This window comes from Ambystoma mexicanum, chromosome 12 (genome assembly GCF_040938575.1).
Source record: "Ambystoma mexicanum isolate Mex_15411 chromosome 12, UKY_AmexF1_1, whole genome shotgun sequence".
NCBI classification, from domain to species: Eukaryota; Metazoa; Chordata; class Amphibia; order Caudata; family Ambystomatidae; genus Ambystoma; species Ambystoma mexicanum.
Window position 1 is genome coordinate 925,522,508 of NC_090936.1, and position 23,234 is coordinate 925,545,741.

Consider the following 23,234-nt stretch of genomic DNA (forward strand, 5'->3'; position numbering starts at 1 on the left):
AACAACCAACTCCGGAGTGCACTGCAACGTCAGTGCATGAACTGCTTCTCCAGGCGGCCCTTGATCGCAGGATCTGTAAACGGGTGGCGCATTGTCCGAAGTCCTTCCTGCCACATGTGGTCCAATATGGGGATCAAAAAGACTGCCTCTCCCCATATCGTCAAACAAAAAACAGTATTTCTTCTCCTCCTCCGGTATGAAGCCAAATTCGTGACAGGCCTTCGCCATCATGGCATGAAAAGCTCCAATATCATCCGGCAAGAGATGGCTGGACCGGGCTACTCTAAGCATCCAGATCCGGATCAGGATCAGGATCCCAGGTATCCGCGCGTCGGGGCGACGATGAGACCGTCGAGAGAGTGTCCTGCAGAATGCTGTCGGGCTTAGACTCCACTAGCTCCCCTTCTTCCTGACCACTTTGAGGCGGGCTAAACGCCCTGGCAGACAGCAGGTGATACATCCTTCTGACGAGAAACAATAGGTAAGTCCTCTAGCAACGGAACAGCCGGCGCCTGAGGCACAGGGAGCCGGCATTCCAACTGGCCCAGGAGCGATTGCAACATCGTAAGCACCTGCATTGAGAGTAAGGAGTGCGGATTCACCAGAGGATATTGAGGCGGGACAGCCCCAGACCCTCTGACGTGGATGGAAGAGCAGGCTGCAGACCCAACATTGAATGATCAGGATCAAACTCGTAGGTCGAGGGTGGCTCATGTTGGAGAATATCCATCGGAAGTATGGACGTAAATGCTGCCCTTGACTGCCACGTCATATTTCTAGAAGACGACTGATCCACATCGACCACCAGCTTTGCCGTGGACTTCTGCATTTCCATCGTCATCGTAGTCGTCGTCGACGGGGTGGTCGTCGACAAAGTCTTCATCAGCAAGGGTGTCGACCACACCATTACCAGCGGGGTCGTCGACTGGGTCGTCACCAGCGGGGTGTCCACAGGGCCATAGATATTAAAGCCGAAGTCGATGGAGGTTCCCTTGTCGAGGAAGACATCATCAGTAGAACTGATGATAACAGACCAGCCGTTGGTGCAGTCTTAGGCACCGACCCCTCTTTAGACAGAGAAGAGGCCTGTTTGTACGAGGACTTTGAACAGGGTCCTCATGACTCATGGACCGAAGAAGAGTGACGCCTGTCCTTGGAAGACTACTTCTTAGTCGACGAGGATGACGAATGAGATCTTGACTTCTCATTGTCCGATGTTGAGGCCTTGTGAGTCCTCTGGGAGAACCCCTGACAGATGGTACAGTTCTCGGCGAAGTAATTGGGGTACAATCAGTCTGCATGGCCATCGCCATCATACACATTTTTGAGGCACCCTGGTGAAACAATTACTTCTTCTGACCCACAGTTGACATGACGTGGCCTAGAAGAACCACCGTGAAAACAGCGAAGGCTGCGTAGAAAGAAGAGCAAATTCTCTGGAGAGAACATTAGGTGATCCAATAGTTTGGAAGATGGTTGAAATCTGAAGCGAAGCTGCAGGGACGGGGCTATATATACTGGACGTCCCATTGGTGGTGCCTAAAGCACCCATGAAGACGTTGATAGGACACTCAAGGTGTCAACGTTTTTTCCATAGGAAAACCACTATATTAAAGTTACTGAGATTTCCCAGCCTGACGACGGGAAATATTCACAGCATGTGAATCCATGAAAGATCCAATGCTGGAGAAAAATATTTATTTTGATATTGAAACGATATAGGTGGTGTTATTCATACATTTTATAGCCCTGGACATTTACATTGGTATTTCTGCAAATCGGTTGTTTTTCTACAACAGAAATAGATTTGTTCTAATTTCTTGCCACCACCTCCATTAAATATTTACTTCAAAGTGACATTTCGTACTCTTTGACCCCCTGATTACATCCCACGTGAAATCAAATGACGGTTGACCCGATTACTTCACAACAAGTGGCACCCTACAACTTGACTTTGAAACAATCACAGCAATTTGAAGAAAATAAAAAAATCAAGAATCACTGCAGTCTCAATAAATCGGTTTAAAATCTTACAGCGGAAGATGAAAAGCATAGTAATCCCGAGTAACCTCAAAATAAGTGCCTACCCTGAGTTACTGTGCCACAGAAGCCCTTCCGTTGGTTGTTTGTCACTTCCTGTGGGTGGGTATAAGCTTACCTAGATCTCCACTCCTGGAGACTGACAAGGGGACCAGGCCAATGCTTAGAATTTCAAAGTGCAATGCAAACTTTTGCATGCAATGGCTACAACGAGGGACGACCTTCCCCATTAAAAGACATGATTAGGCACACATTGTTTCATTACTTTGTGCCCATGAGAAATATATATATATTTTTTTACAACGCTTTGGAACATATAGACTTCAACCTTTAATCAAGCACAAGACAAGCAAATGGCTGTTTAATGTTGGCTCTGTGCTTGTACATATAATGTAACTGTTGCGAGATAAATAGATCACGGTGCCTTGTATCTTAGATGGCAGTTCTGTTAAAATCTTGTACATAATAGCTCAATATATGACTTTCATCTGAGCAACCACTTACCGATAACAAGCACAGTTGCCTTATAAATGATAAAACGAGAACAAAGAAAGAAACAATTACCAAGTCTGCTTCCATTTCTTGGCATCGCCATGAAAGAGCCGAGGCTTCCACCAATGACACTGTGCGGTCTCCGGAGCGGGGGCTTCTTGAACGATCCTGTGTACTGATGGAGGAATGAGTGCATGCTATGCGATGTAGGAGGCCTGCCATTCTTGACAATCGGTTCTATTGGCCCCAAGGGCAAGGCAGGTGCATCCCCAAACGGAAGGTAAGGATTCCGGAATGCAGAAGTAAAAGAGAAAAGAAAGAAACAGAAACATTATGTAATAGTGATCTTGTTTCATTAACTGTACTTCACTGCGAAACAGGCCAATTCACATTCATAAGGAAAAAGAATACAAGATTTATTAGGACACAGGGCTGGCTGAGCAGCCAATCGGATTGCTCGGAAGGCTGGATGGATCCTATGGTAAAGGCCCATGTCCAGAGAAAACTGTCTGTGCAGTGCTCTTGCTGCCCTAGCCTTTCCAATCTGTGACCGGCAAAATAAAAAATAAATAAAACATCTGTTTCACTTGCCCCTTTCTCTGCTACTCTGGGACACTTATTCCACCCTAACATGCTACCATGCAAATGTAAAATTCACTCTTGCATGAGTTTGCTTTTTCATTTCCTTGGTGGCCATCTTGATTGTTTTGTTTTTTTATACAGAAAAAATCACATTGTGCATTTTTTCCACCATTAACAAAAATATTGACAGGCTGGATATTTTCCCAACATGTTCATTGCAATCCAGGCAGAAGTGGCTGTACCAGTTTGTAATGGCCTATATGTAAAGACCTGTTAAATTGGGCTGTGGTGCGCTATCAGACAGTACAGCCCGACCATGCCCTAATAAAAACGTGTACTCCACCGATTGGTCCACAAGATGCTTGAAATGAGTGTAACTGTAGAAAGAGCCTTGCTGCCCGCAGCTCTCGAGTCACGTGTTGAAATAATGCTGCACCAGCTAAATCAGAATATGACTCGGAGCGCTTGTGCGTGCGGCAGTATCACTTCAAGGTGCTCGTTATTACACCCATCATCTGCAAACTAGTACTGCTTGCTAAGTACATAACTGAAAAACAAATTACTTTTCTTTGAGCTTATTTTCTAGTAAATGCAGCAGTTGGCGTTTTCTGCACCAGTCGAGAATATGTCTGTTTGAGTTAATTAACATTGGACAGACCTAAAAGAAAATCCGGATAAAATCAAACGTAAACTCGAAGAAAGGGACTGGATTAGGACATTACATGCAGCAGCTGAAAACAAACTATTACGACATCTTCCGCCCACGTTTAACAAACCAAAAGTGCCAATCAAGTATGTCAGCAAATTTCCAGAAAAGAAAAAAAAGACTGCTGTTCATGAAAGCGAGACTGAACATACTGCAGACAAAAGAAATACAAGCCATTCGAGGCATGGTGGAAAATCAAATTTGCCGGCTATGTAAACACACGGAGAGCGTGGAAACGCTCAGGCACCTGGTGCCAACTTGTCCCTGCACCAAACAAAACAAAACCACTTACCTGTCACCGCTGATTGCCCAGGAAGACGATATGTGGAACAGACTAATCTCCGGAGAATCCACACGGTGGACGGTGGCCATGGCGATCCTAGTCGAACTGGCTTTCACACAGATCAACGAGACCACCCCTTACTGAGGCAGCTTTCACGCAGCGAGCCTAGTGGACAAAACGCACAACAACCTCTTTGTGGCCGACGTACCCCGCATCACTCACCTAGTTTGATCTGTGGAAAGCTTTTTTAGAAGAACCCGGAAAGAAAGACTTTTCAAAAGAAAACTCAAGACATCTTTTGATAAAATTACAGGCTTGCCTGAAATACAAATCAATAAAAAAAAATGTAAAAAAATTAACATTGGACAGGGTATTATGGCAAGATAATTGACTTTTGCCATTATTCGACCCAAGTCTTGGATGAACCCCATTCTCAGGTAGGCAATAAGAATTGACAAGTCGAAGATCCTGTTGACAAAAACTATTTTTATGGGAGTTGGGTTGTAAATGTTGATGTAAATCACATATTCTGGGGTGTATGCCCCGATAGGATTCATGCAAAAGTTTACCTATGCCTGTTGTATTGTTTTTAAAATTCAATAAAGCCTTAAAGAAAAAAGAAACCATACATATGACAACCATTGAATCTCATTCAAAAATGGAGGACAAAGCGCCATGCTCACGTGATGGTTGGATTTTCAGTTTGCACCAAAAATTGCTTCATGTTTATCGTTTGCTTTAGGTAAGCATTAAGTATGAGAGCCGTACTCTCAATGGTGGGATCTGAATGGCAAACAAGGAAATTGGCTTTCCATGCCTGTCCTTCGCATTCACCTCATTCTCATGCCGATATGGCATAAGGTTAGACCATCACTGAGCAAGAACTATGTGGTGTGAAAAACCAGAGGGTGTTTTGCAACTTAGTCCACGGGGATCCGGTACTCCGGTGGCCAGGGAAAGGCCATCGCTTTTGGATCCCATTCCTGGGGGTGGACAAGCGAGGGAGGATTCCCCTTGGTAGGGGGTCCTCAGGGAGTGGGGGTGAAGCACCCACTGGTGAGACATGGTATCCCCCTTTTTCCACAACCCATCTAATCCCTGTCCCTACCTATTTTATGGGAAACTATAGCTCCCATAATTCCTCCCCACTTCACGCTTACAATACTATTGAGCGGAGGAAGATGAGGAATGAGGCCAAGAAGATTACCTCTAATGACTTGCAATGGCTCTGTCCTTTTAATGAGATCAGGCAGAGGCAGGCATGTAATCCTAACTACACACACCCGCCACATGTTAACACTCACGGTCAGGCTAAAAGTTGGCACACACAGGCACACTCTGGGCGAGGCTGGCTACGAGAAGGAGCAGCTCTTCGGGGCATAATGCAAACCAGGCTATCGAAGTTGGAAGGCCAAGGGGCTGATCGGCACCTGCAGAGAACGAGAGAGAGCCAGACGAGAATTCCTACTTTCGGAAAACCATAAGTGTTCCTAGACAAACGGATTGAGAAGAAAGGATATACCTTTAAAGTGCCTCTAGGCGGCCCGCTCCCCTCGCGGGCGAATGACAAAGTCGGGAAGGAGCAGAGGAGGCATTGGTAACAGCCTTGACTGCCACATGAAAGGCGTTAACGAGAGAAACCAAATTAACAAAACCGGTGAGTTATCAAAGGCAACAAAGGCCCGGTTTGTGTTGAAGGCAAATTAAACTGTAACAAGAGTTGAAGGTTGAGTGTGTGCCGATAAATGCGGAATGGAAAAGACAATTGCTGAACTGTGTTGAGATTATACAAAGTAACAGAGTGGTCCTGCAAGGCAAAATCGCACATTCGAAAGTCGTGATAAAGCGTGAAACAAAGGCAAGAAAGTAACTGCAATCCTGAATCAAAGTTAATTGAGTGTAAAACCAAAGTATATGAACTTTAAATACGCCAAGAGAGCAAAATAAAGAAATGATAATTCCAAGGAACTACAAGTACCAAGCAGCATTGGTGTTGTTTAAAGTGGGTTCGAAGTGGTCATGCAGAGGTCTATGTAAAATCCTTGCAGTTTCGAAAGTCTTCGACAGTAAAAGTAAAGTAAGATAAAAGTTGTATGGAACATAACTTGGGGAAGGGAACCCCACAAAGAGGAAAGACAGGCTCGAGCCCAGTGGAGGAAATCCTGTGTTGAAGTGTAGTAAAGTACAAGTTAAGAGTTGAACTGTGCATTTGTGGCCAGGCGGACAAAGCCTAAAGAACTTGTTGAACTGTAAAAAGCTTGAAGCCCAAGCCTGAACTGTTGCCAAAGTGTTCCAGATTGATAGAAATGTGCCAACCACGTACCCTTTTAAGAAACTCTCGAGACCCAGTGCTTCTGAACGGGGGGAAGGGAGTTGTTACCCAAGCCTTTCTTATTTTATTTTATTTTTTTTTAAGACTTTTTCATTTTTATATTCCCTTTACACATTTGTCATTTGGGAAGGAGGGCATTTTTTTTTTTAGTATAGGCCTTTTTATTTTGACTAGACTGACCTGGACTTGTTTGTTATTTGTTCAATGATTGAGACTACTCCCATTCTAGAGTTAGGGCCAGTTAGGAATCCTCCCAACCTATCAAATACAAAAGAAAGGTTTTATAAACTTGCACCTATTGTGTCTGTCTGCTGTTGATACCATGCCTTCCTTACACTGGGCACACTTGCACCACAGAAATTATAATTCAGACGCCCCAAGTACCAATATGATTGTCAGACGGTATCAATGTTTCCTCAGCTCAGAAAAATAAGGTGCAATTCATTGAAATGAGTGCCATTATTGCAAATCTCATCTGTACAATCACATTCGACTCACCGCATCAGTGTAGCGAAAGCTAGGGAAACCCGGCAGCTCCGAGTTCCCGGGCCTTCCACAACACGCATGTGTAACTCCTTGCTCTCCGTCTGCCAGCTGCCACGCCAGCGAGACAGAAAATGGTCTCCATTGGCAAACATTTGTGACATTGTGCATGTGTACTGTGGGGAACCAATATGAGGCAATGATACACCCCACTCTTGACTCGCGGTTCAACAAATCATTATTTTATGTTTATGTTTATTGTGTTTATATAGCGCTTTACGCCAAAACGCTTTACAACAAGGATACAATAAAAAGAGTAGAAGCAATTACAAAATATGAATTAAACCAGTAATACAGTAAGTAGAACAATTTGCCAGTGAAGATAAACAAGGGAGGAGGGGGTGGGGAAGGAAGTGGGAAACAGGAAGAGGAATAGGCTGAGGATGAGAGAGGAGGAGCTGGGACTTAGGAGGAACGGAGCAGGGAGAGAGAGAGGTTAGAAGAGGAGGGTAAAAGGGAGGAGAGAGGAAGGTGGGGATAGGAGTGTTATGGAGGGGAGTGGAGAAGAAGAGATTTCAAGGCAACATGAAAGGAGGAATAGGTGGGGATGGAATGGATAGAGAGAGGAAGGGAGTTCCAGTGGAGGGGGTAAGGAGCTGAAAGGAGCAAAAACTAGGAGGCGGCCCATGGGGACGAGGGAACATAGAGAAAGAAGAGATCGTCAGATCGGAAAGAGCGGGAGGGAGTGTAGAATGAAATGAGAGGGGAGATATGGGGGAGCAAGATCGTGAAGAGATTTAAAGACAAGACAGAGGAAGTGGAATTTGGAAATGAAAGGAACGCCAGCCAAGATGAGAGAGCGAGGAGGAGATGGAGTTGTGAGGAGAGAGAAGACAGAGGATACGAATGGCAGAGTGGTAGAGGGATTTGAGGGGGTAAGATGGGAAGCAAGGAGTCCAAAGAGGAGAGAAGAGCAGTAGAAAAGATGAGAGAAGATGAGGAAGGAGATTAAAAGTTTGGTGGCATGGAAGTGACACTTTAGTTAACAGAATGGTCAGGGTCAGGGTTAGATAAATGCCCAACAGGTACTATGGGAAACTAAAGACAGACATCTTTAAAAAGAACTGTCAGGAATGGGTTGAATTCAATAGTGGTCCCTTAGGGCTCCCAGTGAACTCCCCATGATTGAACATAAGATACAAACCTATTCTAACAAGTCTTTGACCCTCGACCCTCCAGGGAACCACTAATCTACAAAGAAAGTTCCAAATCATATGGCCAATAGAAAAGTCTGAATCCCAATTTCAATGAGTCTTCAGTCTCGAGACTACCCTATGCTAAAAGCACGAGGTTCCAAGGATCTGGCCAAAGCAACACTTCAAAAACCTACCCTTCAAAGCTCATTTTTTTCTAAAGTAAAAACAAACTTGCTCCTTAGGTCTCTCAACTTTTACAACAGATCCCTCGAGGACCTTGGACTTTATAATTCACAAAAGGTCCATTCTGGACCTTTCGTCCACTGTCTCCTTTTGTCCACAAGTTCTTTCTTTCTTTGTCTCCATTGCACCAAGAGAACAGGAATCATGATAAGCCATACTCATAGGCCTGTGGGTACAAGATTAGCACTAAACTTCACACACAGGCCTCAAGTTGCAGCATTTACAAGAGGCCTCTCTCCTAGCTCTTGGACTAAAGGGCTCACCCTATTATCAGGTTTCTTTCTTCTGAGGTCTCCTTTGAGGTCTCCTTTTTTTATCAAGAAACAGGATACACAGTATGCCTCTCTCATAAGCTTCAGGTTACAGCAATTGCAACAATGCTCTCTTTAAGCCTTGGGTTACAGGAGTCACAGTAGGCCCCACACATAGGCCTTGGGTGCAGCATTCATAAAATGGCACTCTCCTAGGCCTTGGGATCAGTGTTCACAGAGGGCCTCACATATAGTCCTGGGAACCACCTGCCAGGGCCTGGAACGCCCCATTACCTTACTCCAGGGGTTGTTGGTGGAAAGGACCTGGATTTGGCTTTCCAGTTCCCACATGGATTTTAAAAGTGCTGTCTTTCCCTTCAGGTCAGCGTTCCTCCTCCAAGGCTTACCAGATCACTGACACTCCTTCCAGCTTCTCCAGGATTGCATTGGCCTGCTCCATGTAACCGTGCTTTCAGCAGTCCCTCCAGGAGTCCTCCCTACAGCAGCCTCCCCTTGTATCAAGGGAGCATCAGCAGCTTTTCCTTCCACTGGGTCCAAGACACTGAATGACTTAACCTAGCCCCTTTCATACTAATGAAGCTCTGGCAGAATGATTCTGATCAATTACTTCCTAGGTTTGTCTCCCTCCCTGCGATTGGTTACACTTGGTAGTGATCTCATTTTCTCCTACATCTTTAAAGTTTGGGTATTGGTGATGCCCAATGGCTGCATTGATGTACTCCACTCTAACCAGCAAATGAGAGGTTGCTAAGGCATCTGCATCATGCAACGGCATCTTGGAAATCGCTCCAGCCATGACAGTGGTTCCATGGCATTTCACCCATTTGCACAGCTGCAGCCTCATCAGATCTTTGTGTTGCATTTGATTGAATGAGGTTAGACCCCAATTCGGACAAACTCTTGAGTCACTTATGCCTAAACTCGCCTTAGTCCGCGGGCTCCCGTCGCTGCATGGTTTCTCGACCTAAGTCAGAAACATATTCTACTTTATCATAGGCAGATTAATAAACTACTGGGAAGTTCTTATGTATTTCTCAGATATCAATGAAATAAAGTAGGCCTGTTTGACTTTTAGGGATAACATTAAAAGTAAAAAAGAATAACTTATCAGGGGTAAGTGGGATTTCCTGATTGAGGAGACAGGGCAAGGAATAGGAGAGCTTTCTGGAAAATGGTGATAGTTGGTTTGGCCACTGCTTCTACACAATTTGTAATATGTATTCCTATAAAAGAATGGTGCAAACATTTTAGTGAGTTCAGGAAAGAGATTAGTCTTTCAGGATCCTGATATGGAACCAATGGCATGGCTTTTAGACTAAGGTACAATCAAGCCTCTTTGCTTCTTGAGGGAGATAAAAGCTGCTATTAAGTTGTACAAATTGGGCAAAGACCCACAACCTGATGCAATCCCAATTGAGTTATTTTAGATATGAGATTGATGTGTGGGCTACGAGAAACCTGAGGGCATCCTCACACATACTCCCCTTGGATCCTCTTCTCAGGTGGCCAGGGAAAGGCCATCGGTTTTGGATCCTGACCCTGGGGTGGAGATACGAGCGAGGGTCACCTGGGTGAAGGGTCCTTGAGATTGGGTAAGAGAATACCCGCAGGCGAGAGATGGTATCCCCTTTTCCTTGTGAGAACTAACTTCACCCTTCCAATTCCTTTATAGGCTGTTGCAAACCATCTTCCCTCATTTACCCTCATTCAGACCATTAAAGTAATGGGACGAGGTAGAGTCGACTAAGAGTAGTGCACACTAGCATGTCATTTCACCACTCCAGCACTGAGACGAGGAAGAGGCCTACAGACTCTTGTAAGGGTCAGGCATGTCCAGAGTGCTCCACTAATTGTGGTCAGGCGATTGGGACCATGGACTCCCCCCTGCAACCTATCAAATGGCTGCAGGTGCATAAAAGGTGCAGCTGACAAGCTTGTGAGGGCGACCAGCAGGAGAGAAGCTGGGCTGAACTTTGTGGGCCTGAAGCGAGAATCCTGTGCAGAAGGAGGCAACCAAGTTGGCTCCTGCAGGAGAGCCAGGATGCTGGCAAGTACCCCCAAGAAGCTGTGGATCCGAGGCCAGGGCGGGCCGCGAGAGGACCACAGAGATGGTAGCCTCAGTCGTTAGGTGTTAGCAGCAGGAGCTGCGGGCACAAAGATCTGAAAGCTGCAAGTTACCATCAGCGTCCACGGAAGCAAGCAGAGCTGGCGGAAACCCACAGAGAAGGCGAAGTGCGAGCGGGGCTCGCAATCTGAAGAGCAGAAACAGAGAAAGCATTTGCCTGGAGGAGATGCCAGGGACTGGTGAGTGGAAAGGAGAGAGCACCCGAACTGGGGCGCTCCTGGGGGCTGTTAGAAAGCTAAAGTAAATGCTGAATGAAAGAGTATGTGAACGATGCAATAAACCCAAAGCAACAGATTGTGGGGAATAATATGGACAAGATGAACTGTGAGCAACAGAATAACAGATTCAAATCATTGCATTCCTAACTAAATGAAAGCTTTTTAACACAGCTATGAAGATATGATAAGTTTGTGTGAAATACACGTACAGTATATTTAAAGCAAAGAACGAATCATACGAAATGCAGTAAAAAGCAAGTATGGAATATTGCTGAAAAGTACTAAAGCAAAGAGCACTATGAATTGAACTTTGTGGGAAAACAAATTATGGCAAATCCAAGAGGCTAGCAAGGAAAAGCAAGTGAGTGTGAACCAGCACACAGGTACAGATACAGCAGCACCTGTGTGGGCTAAAAAAGCTCAGGGTTTCTGGATGCATGACCTGTAGGTGGACCGTGTGGTCCGACAACTGGGCCTAGACCGGGGGTAACCTATTTGTAAAAATCAAAATACTATATAAATAGCAAAGTCAAGTGGATAAAAAAGCTTTATGAAGTGAATCAGAAGAAAGCAATCTGTATGAACCGTCAAGAAAGTAGAAGTGTAATGTTGACCTGTAACTGGTTTTTAGAGATTGCGAACAAGTACAAGTTGGCGCGCTGGAGCCTTGGGGAAGGGAAGCCTGAGACTTTATGAACTTTGTTGCTATCTTGAGGAAGGGAGCCTCGCAGCCCTTTTTGGAACTATTTTGTCTTCTTGGGGAACCCTGAGACTTTGTGGAACTTTCCTGAACTTGGGGAATGGGAGCTGGAAGAAACTCAGAACTTAATTTGGAACAGATTTATTGTGGTGCTGACATCCCTACACATTGTTTAGCTTTAGTTGTGAGGGCAAGTATAGGTTTTGGACAAAGACAGACTTGCGTTGAACTTCCTGACTCCGACTTTCCTTAGTTTCTTTAGTTAGGGAAATCCCACCTTAGCATACGCCAAGTTAGGCCTTCAACCATCCTGACATAAGTTAATAAAACAATTTTGCTTGAACTGTGAATCTGTTGTCTGTGTCTTGCGTCATGATGCCTTCACATGGCCCTTTATCCAACAGTTGTTTTCAATTCGGTATGATAGGATTACATCTTCTTGGAAAACAGCAGAAATTGTACCAATTTATAAAAAGGGTGTTCGAGAGAAGCCCTATAATTATTTGCCCATCTCACTCTTCGATACTGCATGGAAGATTTTTGGAAAGGTGATATTAACCCATTTAAAATGCTGGTTGGCTGGCTGGCTAAAATCGTCTCATCTTTAGACTGGTTTCCACAAAGGAATCTGTATGGCAGTTAAGGGTTTTAGTTTGCACCCGTTCATTTAAAATTACATATTTTTTAATTATGAAAATGTATACTTGTCCTTTGTCGACCTAAAAACAGAATTCACTGGGAACCGAAGACGTGATCTTTGAAATTCTTTAAGGCAAGATGAACCAAACTCGCATGTTTCAGCTTTTTTGTTATGTGATGGTATCCTAGCATCTATTAGATGGGGTTTAGGAGGTGAAAATGCTAAATGTTTTAATATTCAAAAGGGGGTCTGACAGGGCTGTGTAATTGAACCATCTCTGCTTTGTCTTTGAATGAATGAAATAACTTATCATTTAGCTTTGCGTCCCTCAGATGGTTCACAGCTTAACTCAAAAAGTATACCCATTCTTTTATTCACAAATGATGCAGTTTGATTTCAAACAATAGCAGTCATGAATAGACAACTCAAGCGCTGGTCCCTGCGGTCAAAGTGGAGGCTCCCGTATAGACGCTCTGTAAATGCGCTCCACTCCAAGATGGCTCCCTTATTCTCTAGAGTTTCAAAAATAAGGGTGCCCAAACTACCACAGGTCCTTCAGGCTAAATATATTAAACAACACAATAATGGACCTAGGCAAATGAGATCAGAACCTTTCTTCCTGCAGACAGCATCAATCTTGTCAGTATCACCAAAATATATTTATTTATATAGACCTTTGCAATATTTGCTCATATACCATGTCTTTTTAATGCTAACAAATTATTAATTTTACAACATCCACATCCATACACCACCATTCATTCCATTATTCATTCAAACTCTCTCTTAATGTACATATCTTGCATGACCAGGATTGTACATAAACCACAATATTCACAATGTTACAACACCAATCTAAATTCACAAAGTGTTAATACAAAAATCAAATAGCGAAAGTGCTTATTCAATACAGCTCGACATATGTTTCGGTCGTCTGGATATAGGCGCCCAATTCAGCCACACGATTTTATGCGACCTTCTTCAGGAAACGGATGGTTAGATTTGCAACCAATCCGAGGTGTCAACAGGTGAGATGTCATCTAGCAACAATCTACAAACAAATATATATTCAATTATGATTCAGATCTCTTATTTATAATGACACAGAACACTTGTGTGTATACTATTTGATTATGTATACAGACTGACACTCAACTCCATAGTAGAATAATGGAACCTTGTGTCAGTGAGGGGAAAACATCCTACAGCTCTATAGTCTTGCTCAGAATAGAGGACTGCAACACAAAGTGGACAAGGCACAAAATGAGCCTCTTTACTTCTAAATCTCACACAGTATTACAAAAAGGATACTTCTATGTGAATCAATCAGTGGTCTACTTATTTCGAATACAATCTTACCTGATCACAAGTACAGGCACTAATGAGGTCACTGCATGGTCCAACGATGCACGCTTTCATGAATGTAGTCCAAAGTCTACAGTGGAGGGCACCAAAATGTGTCTATGGCAGAGCACACAAGTGTATTGTTACTACCAGTTCCTCCTAAATATCATGTTTTTAAATGTGACAGCCAACCTGTTTCACTCACCTAGTTTCAACTTGTTTTGTAGTGAGGTGAAGTCTTCTAGTCTAGAAGTTAGCTGTTTCCACAGTACCGTATTATTTACAATACAGCACCACTCTTTCTGAAACAAAGGGGAACACAATCCCGTTAGGGAGACAGACCATTGAGCATCGTATATCTTAAAAGGAACCCAGGGTCCCCCACTTGCACCCAGTCCATTGTGCAAGTGGGGGACCCTGGGTTCCTTTTAAAATATACGATGCCCAATTAATGAGTGTTTATGGGCTGATTATTAAAATTGTACATTTCCAGATGAGATAGAATGGTCTGTCTCACTAACAGGATTGTGTTCCCCTTTGTTTCAGAAACAGTGGTGCTGTATTGTAAATAATACGGTACTGTGGAAACAGCTAACTTCTAGACTAGAAGACTTCACCTCACTACAAAACAATTTGAAACGAGGTGAGTGAAACAGGTTGGCTGTCATATTTAAAAACATAAAATTAGGAGGGACTGGTAGTAACAATACACTTGTGTGCTCTGCCATAGACACATGTTGGCGCCCTCCACTGTAGACTGTGGACTACATTTATGAAAGCGTGGATCATTGGACCATGCGGTGACCGCATTAGTGCCTGTACTTTTGATCAGGTAAGATTGCATTTGAAGTAAGTAGAGCGCTGATTGACTCACATAGAAGTATAATTTTTGTAATACTGTGTGATATTTAGAAGTAAAGAGGCTCATTTGAGCCTTATCCACTTTCTGTGTTGCGTCCTCTATTCTGAGCAAGACTATAGAGCTGTAGGATATTTTCCCCTCACTGACACAAGGCTTGAATATGTTACTGTGGAGTTGAGTGTCAGTCTGTATACATAATCAAATAGTATGCACACAAGTGTTCTGTGTCATTATAAATAAGAGATCTGAATCATAATTAGAAACAGATTTGTTTGTTTGTAGATTGCTGCTAGATGACATCTCCCACCTTTTGACACCTCGGATTGATTGCAAATCTAACCATCCGTTTTCCTGAAGAAGGTTGCATAATATCGTGTGGCCCCTATTCTCTATACTTCATGAGACCTCTGAATCCAACATGGCGCTCTGCTGACAAAGCAGTGTGTGACCGCGTTGCCACAACATTTATCAGCCTCAATCAGACCCGGCTCGGAGCGTCTTAACCCTAAGCTATTGCTTAGCTCAGCACTCGTTTCCCTTCTCTGTGAATTTCATTGTGTTTTCTCGCAGCTTCTTCCTTGTTTCCCACCTTGCTCCGTTTCTCCCCACTTCCTGGAACTTCTTCTTGCTCGAACCTTTCTGTGTTAGCTTACTTTCCTGGATTTGGCCTCCCGGGTCATCCTGTACTTGTGCTGTTTCCTGCTTGCATTTCAAAACCTCTGGACTCTCCTCTACTCTTTGTGGGGTCAAATCTGTAGTGTGTTCTTCCTAACTGCCTAGTAATTATTTGTGTACATCCCAATTACCTGGGAATTATTGGAACCAATTCTACTGTTACTGGACATCCTACACTTCAGAACCTTATACTAATTCCACATCAGGTTTTTCTTTCCCATCTGGGTTTTTCCGATTGGTGGTTGGCTCTGGGTGTTTCCCTGTCTGGCGGTTCATTCATCGGGTAGGGTGGCGTCCAGTGACGTACGCCCATTTCTACACGACTTCCGGACCACCCAGAGAAAACACCAGGACAGGACTGTTAAGGCTAACACAGAAAGCAAGACACAGGCGAGACTAAAATCTCATTCTTCTGAAAGTTCTACGTACCAGTCTGACCCAGAACCGGACAATAACTGGATTAAAAAACACAGAAGAACAGATTTGTGAAACTCTGAATTCACAGAGGACTAGAGCTTAACTGAATCAAAACTAAAATTATGACTTGCATTAAGAACAGATTCGGTACCTACAAGAAGAATTGGATTGTGAATGGGGAGCTAATTGAGGAAGTTAAATAAATAATGTTGATTGAACTGTACAAATGGAATAAACTATGTTTTATAAAGTTCCCTCGAAGCAAATGTAAGGTGTTCTTGCAATTTTGGCAATAGGGCAGTAGGCAGAACGCTTCATGTATATTAACTTCAGGCCAGGCAGGCTACAGTTTAAAGTGCTGAATTATGAGGCTATGCTTGGATTCGCCATCTCACAATTTCAGAAAACTGATTTTTATGACGCACCTTGAGTTTACTCATATCAACATCTAACACTGCTGTGAATTTAGAGATAAACCGTTTAGCTACTGATAAAATGATAAGATCGAAACCTCTCTCATTGGATCCCACCGTGGCAGACACCTGAGCTTGATAAATATACAGCAGCCTTACTTAAGGTGATGAAATTGATACAGGGTCAGTGTTTACACCTTGAATACAGCATGTAAAGTCACTGTGTTTTAACCTGGGATTGTTCATCTGTGGGACAATCTCCAAGTCGCTACAAGTGAATCTAAAAGATTGCTCAAATTGGCCTTTGAAGATTGGCTGTCTCAAGTTATTCTTGGAACTTGTCAGAGCTGTAGCTCAATGAGAACTTATCTTGCCATTTAGGAAACAGGCCCTTATGACGTATACCTCAACTGGCTAACTATGCCATATGTTTGTACTTCAAGTTACACTTAGGAATTTCGCCTTGAGCCACATAATTGGTGTGTGGAAGCCATGAATATCTATGATGTGCCCATATTGTGTCTGCCATAAAGAAACTGTACATTTCTTGTGTCTATGCCCACTATATGTGGACCATAGGCATACTCATTTGAAGCCCTCTCTTATAAATTAGGGAGGCAGGAACGTATAAGATGCAGCATTATTTTGCAAATGCACAGAGAACGTTATTTTTGCAGTTGCACATTAATTAGGGAAGGTATGGAATAAAAGACATTTTTAAATTTCCCTGCGAGGTTGCTACATATCACTCAAAGGAGAAGAACCTGGATTAGAGCAATGTTTAACAATTTTGAACAAACCACATGGATGATTTATGGTAGAAGAGATTTGAGGAACTAGTTAGTGTCACTTGGCTGCATGAATTTATTTTTTATTTTTTTTATTATTTTTTTTATTTTTTTTTCAATTTATTAAATATTAACAGAAGAAATCAGTGTAACAAAGAGATACAATAGACAACTATCCATACAATAATAATGAAAAATATATTGAGAAAAAAAAAATTATAATAAGATTCATTTTGGCTGCATGAATCTTAACCGCATAGAATTGCAGAAGAGACAAAAGCTAAGGGTTAATGGAGGAGCCACAGGTTTTTCATCAGTCTCTTTCAAGTCGTCTAATATTGTTTTTGTGCTCTCACATTTGGGAGGAAAACCACAGAACAGATGGGCAGAACTCAGGATGAACAATCGGGGCAAGGTAATCTGCAACATTTTGAACAGCACAAAGAAAGTTAAAACAAAGATTATTAACATCTGTAGTTGAGGAAAAGGAACAGGTGAAAATGAGGATGATGTGTCAGAAATCACTTGTAGACTAGGTTACCACCTGTTCTTTGCCTACTCCTCATCATGCAAAACCATTGCTCTTCTCTTAAGATCCCATGTTGAATTGTGTACTTGCTTTAATAAAAAATGCTTTGAAAAAAGAAATTGCTCTGAAAATATTTTTAGGAAATGTAAGGTTGGCCATTTTGTGGGCTCGCTGTGTAGGCATTTTATGATCACGTGGGGCATTTATGTTTAATACGTTCTTGGGAAGCTCATGCAAAAGCACATTTACTTGAAATACATACAGAATATACTAATGGGCAATTCATATTCATCTAATTTATCCCAAATTCACTTTGAAAAGATGTACAGGCAATTCTATCTAAGTATATATATATTTTTTTAACTTCTGTTTATTCAACATTTTCTTTACGCACAGGAATCACACTACAACTTTGATGGTTACATAAACTGGACATGAGGTCCAGAGTGCGAAAGTACAGTAATCATGTACATCCAACACACCGGATCAACGTTTCTCCCAGCAATATCCACTTACCCATCATTTCCTTCCCTCACTCCCCCCTCCCTCCCTCCCTCCCTCCAATGCTCCTACCCTTAAACTTTATACACACCACCTCTAATGTTCAAGGGGATTTCAAGTCTTCTGAGGAGTGCAGTTCATTCAACAGTTGACTCCAATCTGCTACCACCCCATCCTCCAATACTGGGTCTCCGGTTCACTGTAAAATATCCACTTCTGCCACCCCCTCCCCCCCATCTACAAATATCCCCCATCCATTGAACCAAGGACGGACATTGTGGCTTCTTCCAGGCTATAGCTATCCTCCTTTTCAATAGTATTAGCATCAATTGGGCTGATAGTTTGCTCATTTTGTGGCGCCTGCCACTCGGTAACAGTCACCATAAATATACTGTGGGCTGTTATCAAAACGGAGCCTAGCAGTCCATTTATATGTGCAATTACCAGGCATCCCCACATAATGTGCTAGATCCCTGTCGGTTCGGTTTCACATCTCAGGCAGTCCCTACTTATGGGGTTATGCATTGCATGCAATATCACAGGGTCACATACACCCTATGGAGGACATTGAACTGTATAAGTGAAAATCTAGCATTTCCTGAGACTTTTCGGACCTGTCCTCACATTGCAACCCAATTTGCTTCCGAAATCTGGTTTCCCACATCCCTTTCCCACTTGTCCTTGACTGGAAATTCCTCCAACGGAAACTGGCCCCATATTGCACAATAAATCCAAGAGATACTGGCCTTTTCATCCCCCTACGTAAATAGTACCTGCATTAATGGGTAGCAGGTTCCTCTGGGATTCCCGTCCACATTTTGGCTAAACGTTTAATCACTGCCCCATAAGCGAGGAACTGCCCACTAGAGATCGCATACCGCAATCTCCATTCCTCAAATGTCATCAGTTTTCCCCCCTCCAATAGGGCTCCCACTGAAGCACACCCCCTCCATCAAATCCAAGAAACCCATCCGCCGTATTGCTAACCAGAGTCCCAAATCCGCGCTCCATGATAAATCTGTTCTATAGAGCCCTTTCACCCATATCTTCCTCAAACATTTCTTCCAGACCTCTCATACAACCAGAAATACATCTGTGGCCCCTTGCCCCCCCATCATACCCCACAATACCTCCACTCCTCTTTGATAGGGTGCGGGGGCTCCCCAGCAAGCTGATCAACAGCTCCCCCCTAGGGTCCCCCCATACTATTACCGCTTGTAGTTAAGCTGCCATAAAATACCATTCATAGTTTGGCAGGTTAAGGCCTCCTTCACAGCGCAGACGTCGCAGGGTTGCCAGGGAGACTCTCGTCCTCCTTGTATCCCATAGCAACTCTCCAATCCACTCATACAGCATCTCAAAGAAAACCTTCTTGATAGTGTATGGGATATTGGTGAAGTGGTAGAGGAGCCTTGGAAGGATTACCATTTTGCAAAATGATACCCTCCCCATTAGTGATATCAGTAACTTATTCCAAAATTGGACCGATTCACCTATCCCCGACAGTGCTCTACCTGTGTTACATGATATGGAATTTATAACGTGCCTATACACAAGTGTTTAAAATGCAAATGTATCTTCAATACTGTGAAAAATCTGGATGCACAGGTACCCAAACGACTGTACCTCCCATTTGAATCCCCAATCCGGGAGGTCAGCAAGATCTCGGCTGCGTAGCCCTCCCAATGGGAATACTAATGACTTTTCTGTATTGATGCGGAAGCCGGACAATTTACGAAAATTATTCAGTACCTCTAGTAGGATTGGCAGATTTTCCCACGGGTTCCCCACATACAACAGCAAATCATTGGCATATAGGGAGACTATATGCCTCACTCCTCCCGCCAGTAATCCTGCATCGCCCAGCTCTTTCCTGAGACACCTTGCTAATGGTTCCAGCACCAACCAAACAATATTGGGGAGACTGGGCATCCCTGCTGCGTCCCTCTAACCAAAGTCCAGCGCTGTGACACCCAATCATTCATCTTCACCCTTGCCATTGCTTTGTTATATAAGAGTCGTAGCCACCGACAAATGTTGTCCCCACATCCATAGGCCTCTAGCACTCGAAACAACCATGCCCACTCCACAGAGTCTAAGGCCTTCATGGCATCAAAGGAAGCCAATACCATGGTCCTCTTGAGAATCCTGAACCTGGTCCATTAGATGATCTAAATGATGGAGATTCATTGTGGTATTCCCCTCCCCAATAAATCTGCACTGATCCAGATGCACCAATCGTGGGGCCACCCCAGATAATCGAGTAGCCAGAACCTTATCCAGAATTTTCCAATCAACATTTAATAACGAAATTGGCTGATAGGACGCGCAGTCAAGGGGGTCTTTACGCTCTTTCAAGAGGACTGTTATGATCGCTTCCCGCATTGAATCCGGAACAATCCCCATCTCAAAAGCCTCATCATACATTTTAAGTCAGGGGACTAGGAGTTCCTCATACGTGCAGTAGAATTCTAGCAAGAATCCATCACCACCCAGGGATTTAGCCTTACTTATGGACTGCAATGCCCCATATATTTCGGATTCCTCGATGGCTTATCCAACTCTTCTATCGTCCCCAGTCAGGACCGGTAGCTCGAGTACAGGGACTGGTAAAAGTATTGAAAGTTTGCATGACTCCCTGACCGAGTGGCAGCCAATTCCCCAGAATCCCATCTGATCTGAGTTATAGTGTGTCGAGGTTGCTCCCACCTAATCAACTAGGCCAATAGTCGCCCGCTTTATCCCCTTCTCCCTGTATTCAGACATCTCTTCACCTCCAATCCAATTTGGAAAATGAGTCCTTTACCTCCAGCTGGGAAGCTGGGGCCTCTGCCAATTCGCTCCTTTTTCCCTGTCCCGCTGCCACTTTATTTTCCAGGGTGGATATCACCCCTTCCAATTCCTGCAATTTTTCCCATAAGGTCCTTCTGACCCCTGTTGACTTTGATATAGAGACCCCTCTAATCGTTACCTTAAAAGGCCCCACATGGTCCCCCATCTTTTCACCGAACCTTCATTTATCTAAAAAATCCTCAACATCTCTTCCCCCAGAGTCTCCCTAAATGCCCCATCACCCAAGCCCCCAACCGAAAGCTGCCATGAGTGTACTGATGTCTGCTGCACTCCCCCCATGCTTGACAACAAAGGTGAGAGATCCAAAATAACCCTCCCTAGATACTCTGTCACAAGATATGTGAAAGTGTTCCATCCCCACAAAGAGGCAATCGAAATGTGAATAGGACCCATGCACCCTGGAAAAATGAGATTGACCTTGATCACGTCCATAAGCCTCTCGCCATAATTCCACAAACTGCCAATCACCCATCATCTTCTGGAGTGACGATGCCGCCTGTTTCAGTAAACCTGATGTCCCCGTGCTACCTCAAATGGGGTCCCAAAAACAATTAAAGTCCCCCCCCATATAAACAACCCTTCCCGACGTCCTCCTACCAGTTGCATTACCAATGGAAAATATTCCCCATCATCCACATTGGGTGCATAAATTAACCACACAAAGTTCCTTGACTTCCAATTTCGGCACCCCTGCTGCTACCCAGATCAAAACTCCCCTAGCGTACTTTGAATAGGACGTCCCAACCACCATCTACCCCAACCACCCTTCCGCCCCATGTGGGTTTCTTGCAGCAAGGCTAGTTGCACCCCACGTCATTCCAGGAACCCCCGCCCCACCCGTTGGCACTTCAATTTCTGGCCAAATCCTTGGACATTCCAAGTGCACATTTCTAACCAATGACCCCCCATGCTGGGCAGAATAGTCACTCTCACTCTTTGTGTAATGATGATAATTCGCAACAGTAAAAGGACGAACTATAGGAGATTCGAAGATATATGGAGGGGGTTTAACTTGAGGTCAGCTGTGTAAAGTGTTGTTTTCTTGGTCTCTCTTTGGGTTGTCGTTACCTTTTTAAAGGTTTGTATAAACCGTAAAAAAATAAAAAAAAATAAAAAATAGTCTACTCCCCTTCGCATGCACCTCCCTGTCATATCTCCCCATTTCGCCATCCAAACCGTACCAGCCCATTTTGCCAACCTAATTGCAAACGTCGGGCAACTGGGAAACCGTGCCCTACTTATTGCCATGCCCAACTCCCCCCGATACTTCTCCCAACTGTCCCCCTATTCCCTCTGTCCTCCCCTACCAAGCCCACCCCCATCCCTCCGAACTTCAAACGTTCACCTGCCCATCCCACCCTCCCCCTAATATAGACCTTCCCCAACTTGTGTCCAATGCTCACTCCCCTCCCTGTAACTTTTGACCTCAAAGCCATTTTCCCTCCACCTTCACCTCCTGCCTGTGGATGAACGGCTGTTGGTCCAGGGGCTGGGGGGGAGGGGGTGGCACTCTGCCACCCCCGTTCCTACCCGTCCTCCCCATAATCTCTCGCTTACCCCTTGCCAAATCCTCAGTCAGTGTCTCCCATGTTGTGCATACCACCATCTACTAACCCCAACTGTTATATTCCCCCCCAGTCCACCCTCAGTCCCCGACTGCAGCAACTCCTACCCCCCTACCACCTTGTGAATCAGAACACTGTAGTGCTGTAGCTAAACCAGGTCCACACCTCCTACGTGCACATGAAAAACCATGATTTCCCACTAGCTATAACTTTCAATTTAGCTGGGAAAAACAAAATGTATTTAATATTAAGTTCCCTGAGAAGCCGCCTCACTGGATCATAGGTTTTCCATTGGCGTTGCTACTCCAATGTGAAATCCGGGAAGATGCGCAGTTTCTTGTTACCCACTTCGTAATATGCCACCTTGCAGGCATCCTGCAAAATTGCACCTCTGCCTCTGAAGTTCATAATTTTTGCCACTATCACTCTTCGAAGTCCTCCAAGGGGTGGAACCCTACCTGCCACCCTGTGTACCTGTTCGACCGTGAACAATTTCGATAGTCCCTTCACAGTGTCTAGGATTATAGGTGCCACAAAAAGTTCCACACTAGCTCCCTCCGGGACCCCCACCAAGTGGATGTTGCATCATCTGGATCGTCCTTCCGCATCCTCCGTCCTGGACCCTAGAGTCCTGGTCGCCCCCACCTGATTTTTGAGGCATTGAAGATCATCTTCCACTGTGCTCAACCTCTCCTCTACCTCCGTGACTGTCTCACACACCTTCCAAAGGTCCGCTCTTACCAGTGACACATCCACTCCTACTTCTTTAATACTTCCCTCGAGGGAAGACCTTGTGGCCTGCATCGCTTCCATTAGGGTTTTTAGGGTCTCTCCCCCAGGGCCCCCTCGATCTGTGCTTTCCGCACCTCTGCCTGTCTCCTTGTGGTTTGCCTTTCAAGTCTGTGTGTTTTTCCATCTTCTGCTGACCCTTCACCATTGTCACTGTGAAGAAAGCGGGTATGCCCCAGAGTCTGT

At 44.2% G+C, this 23,234-nt stretch overlaps 1 protein-coding gene across 2 annotated transcripts in view; it reads right to left on the reverse strand.

The window, feature by feature from the left end:
* The window catches only part of CDK17 (cyclin dependent kinase 17), a 1,505,117-nt gene that overhangs the window by 888,414 nt on the left and 593,469 nt on the right, over positions 1-23,234 (reverse strand). The window contains exon 4 of one of the 2 annotated variants that reach the window (XM_069629414.1): positions 2,605-2,769. The exons of the other annotated variant lie outside the window; for it this stretch is intronic. Coding sequence (XP_069485515.1) covers positions 2,605-2,769 — 165 coding nt within the window. The remainder of the gene's footprint in view (positions 1-2,604; positions 2,770-23,234) is intronic. 2 annotated transcript variants of the gene reach the window in all.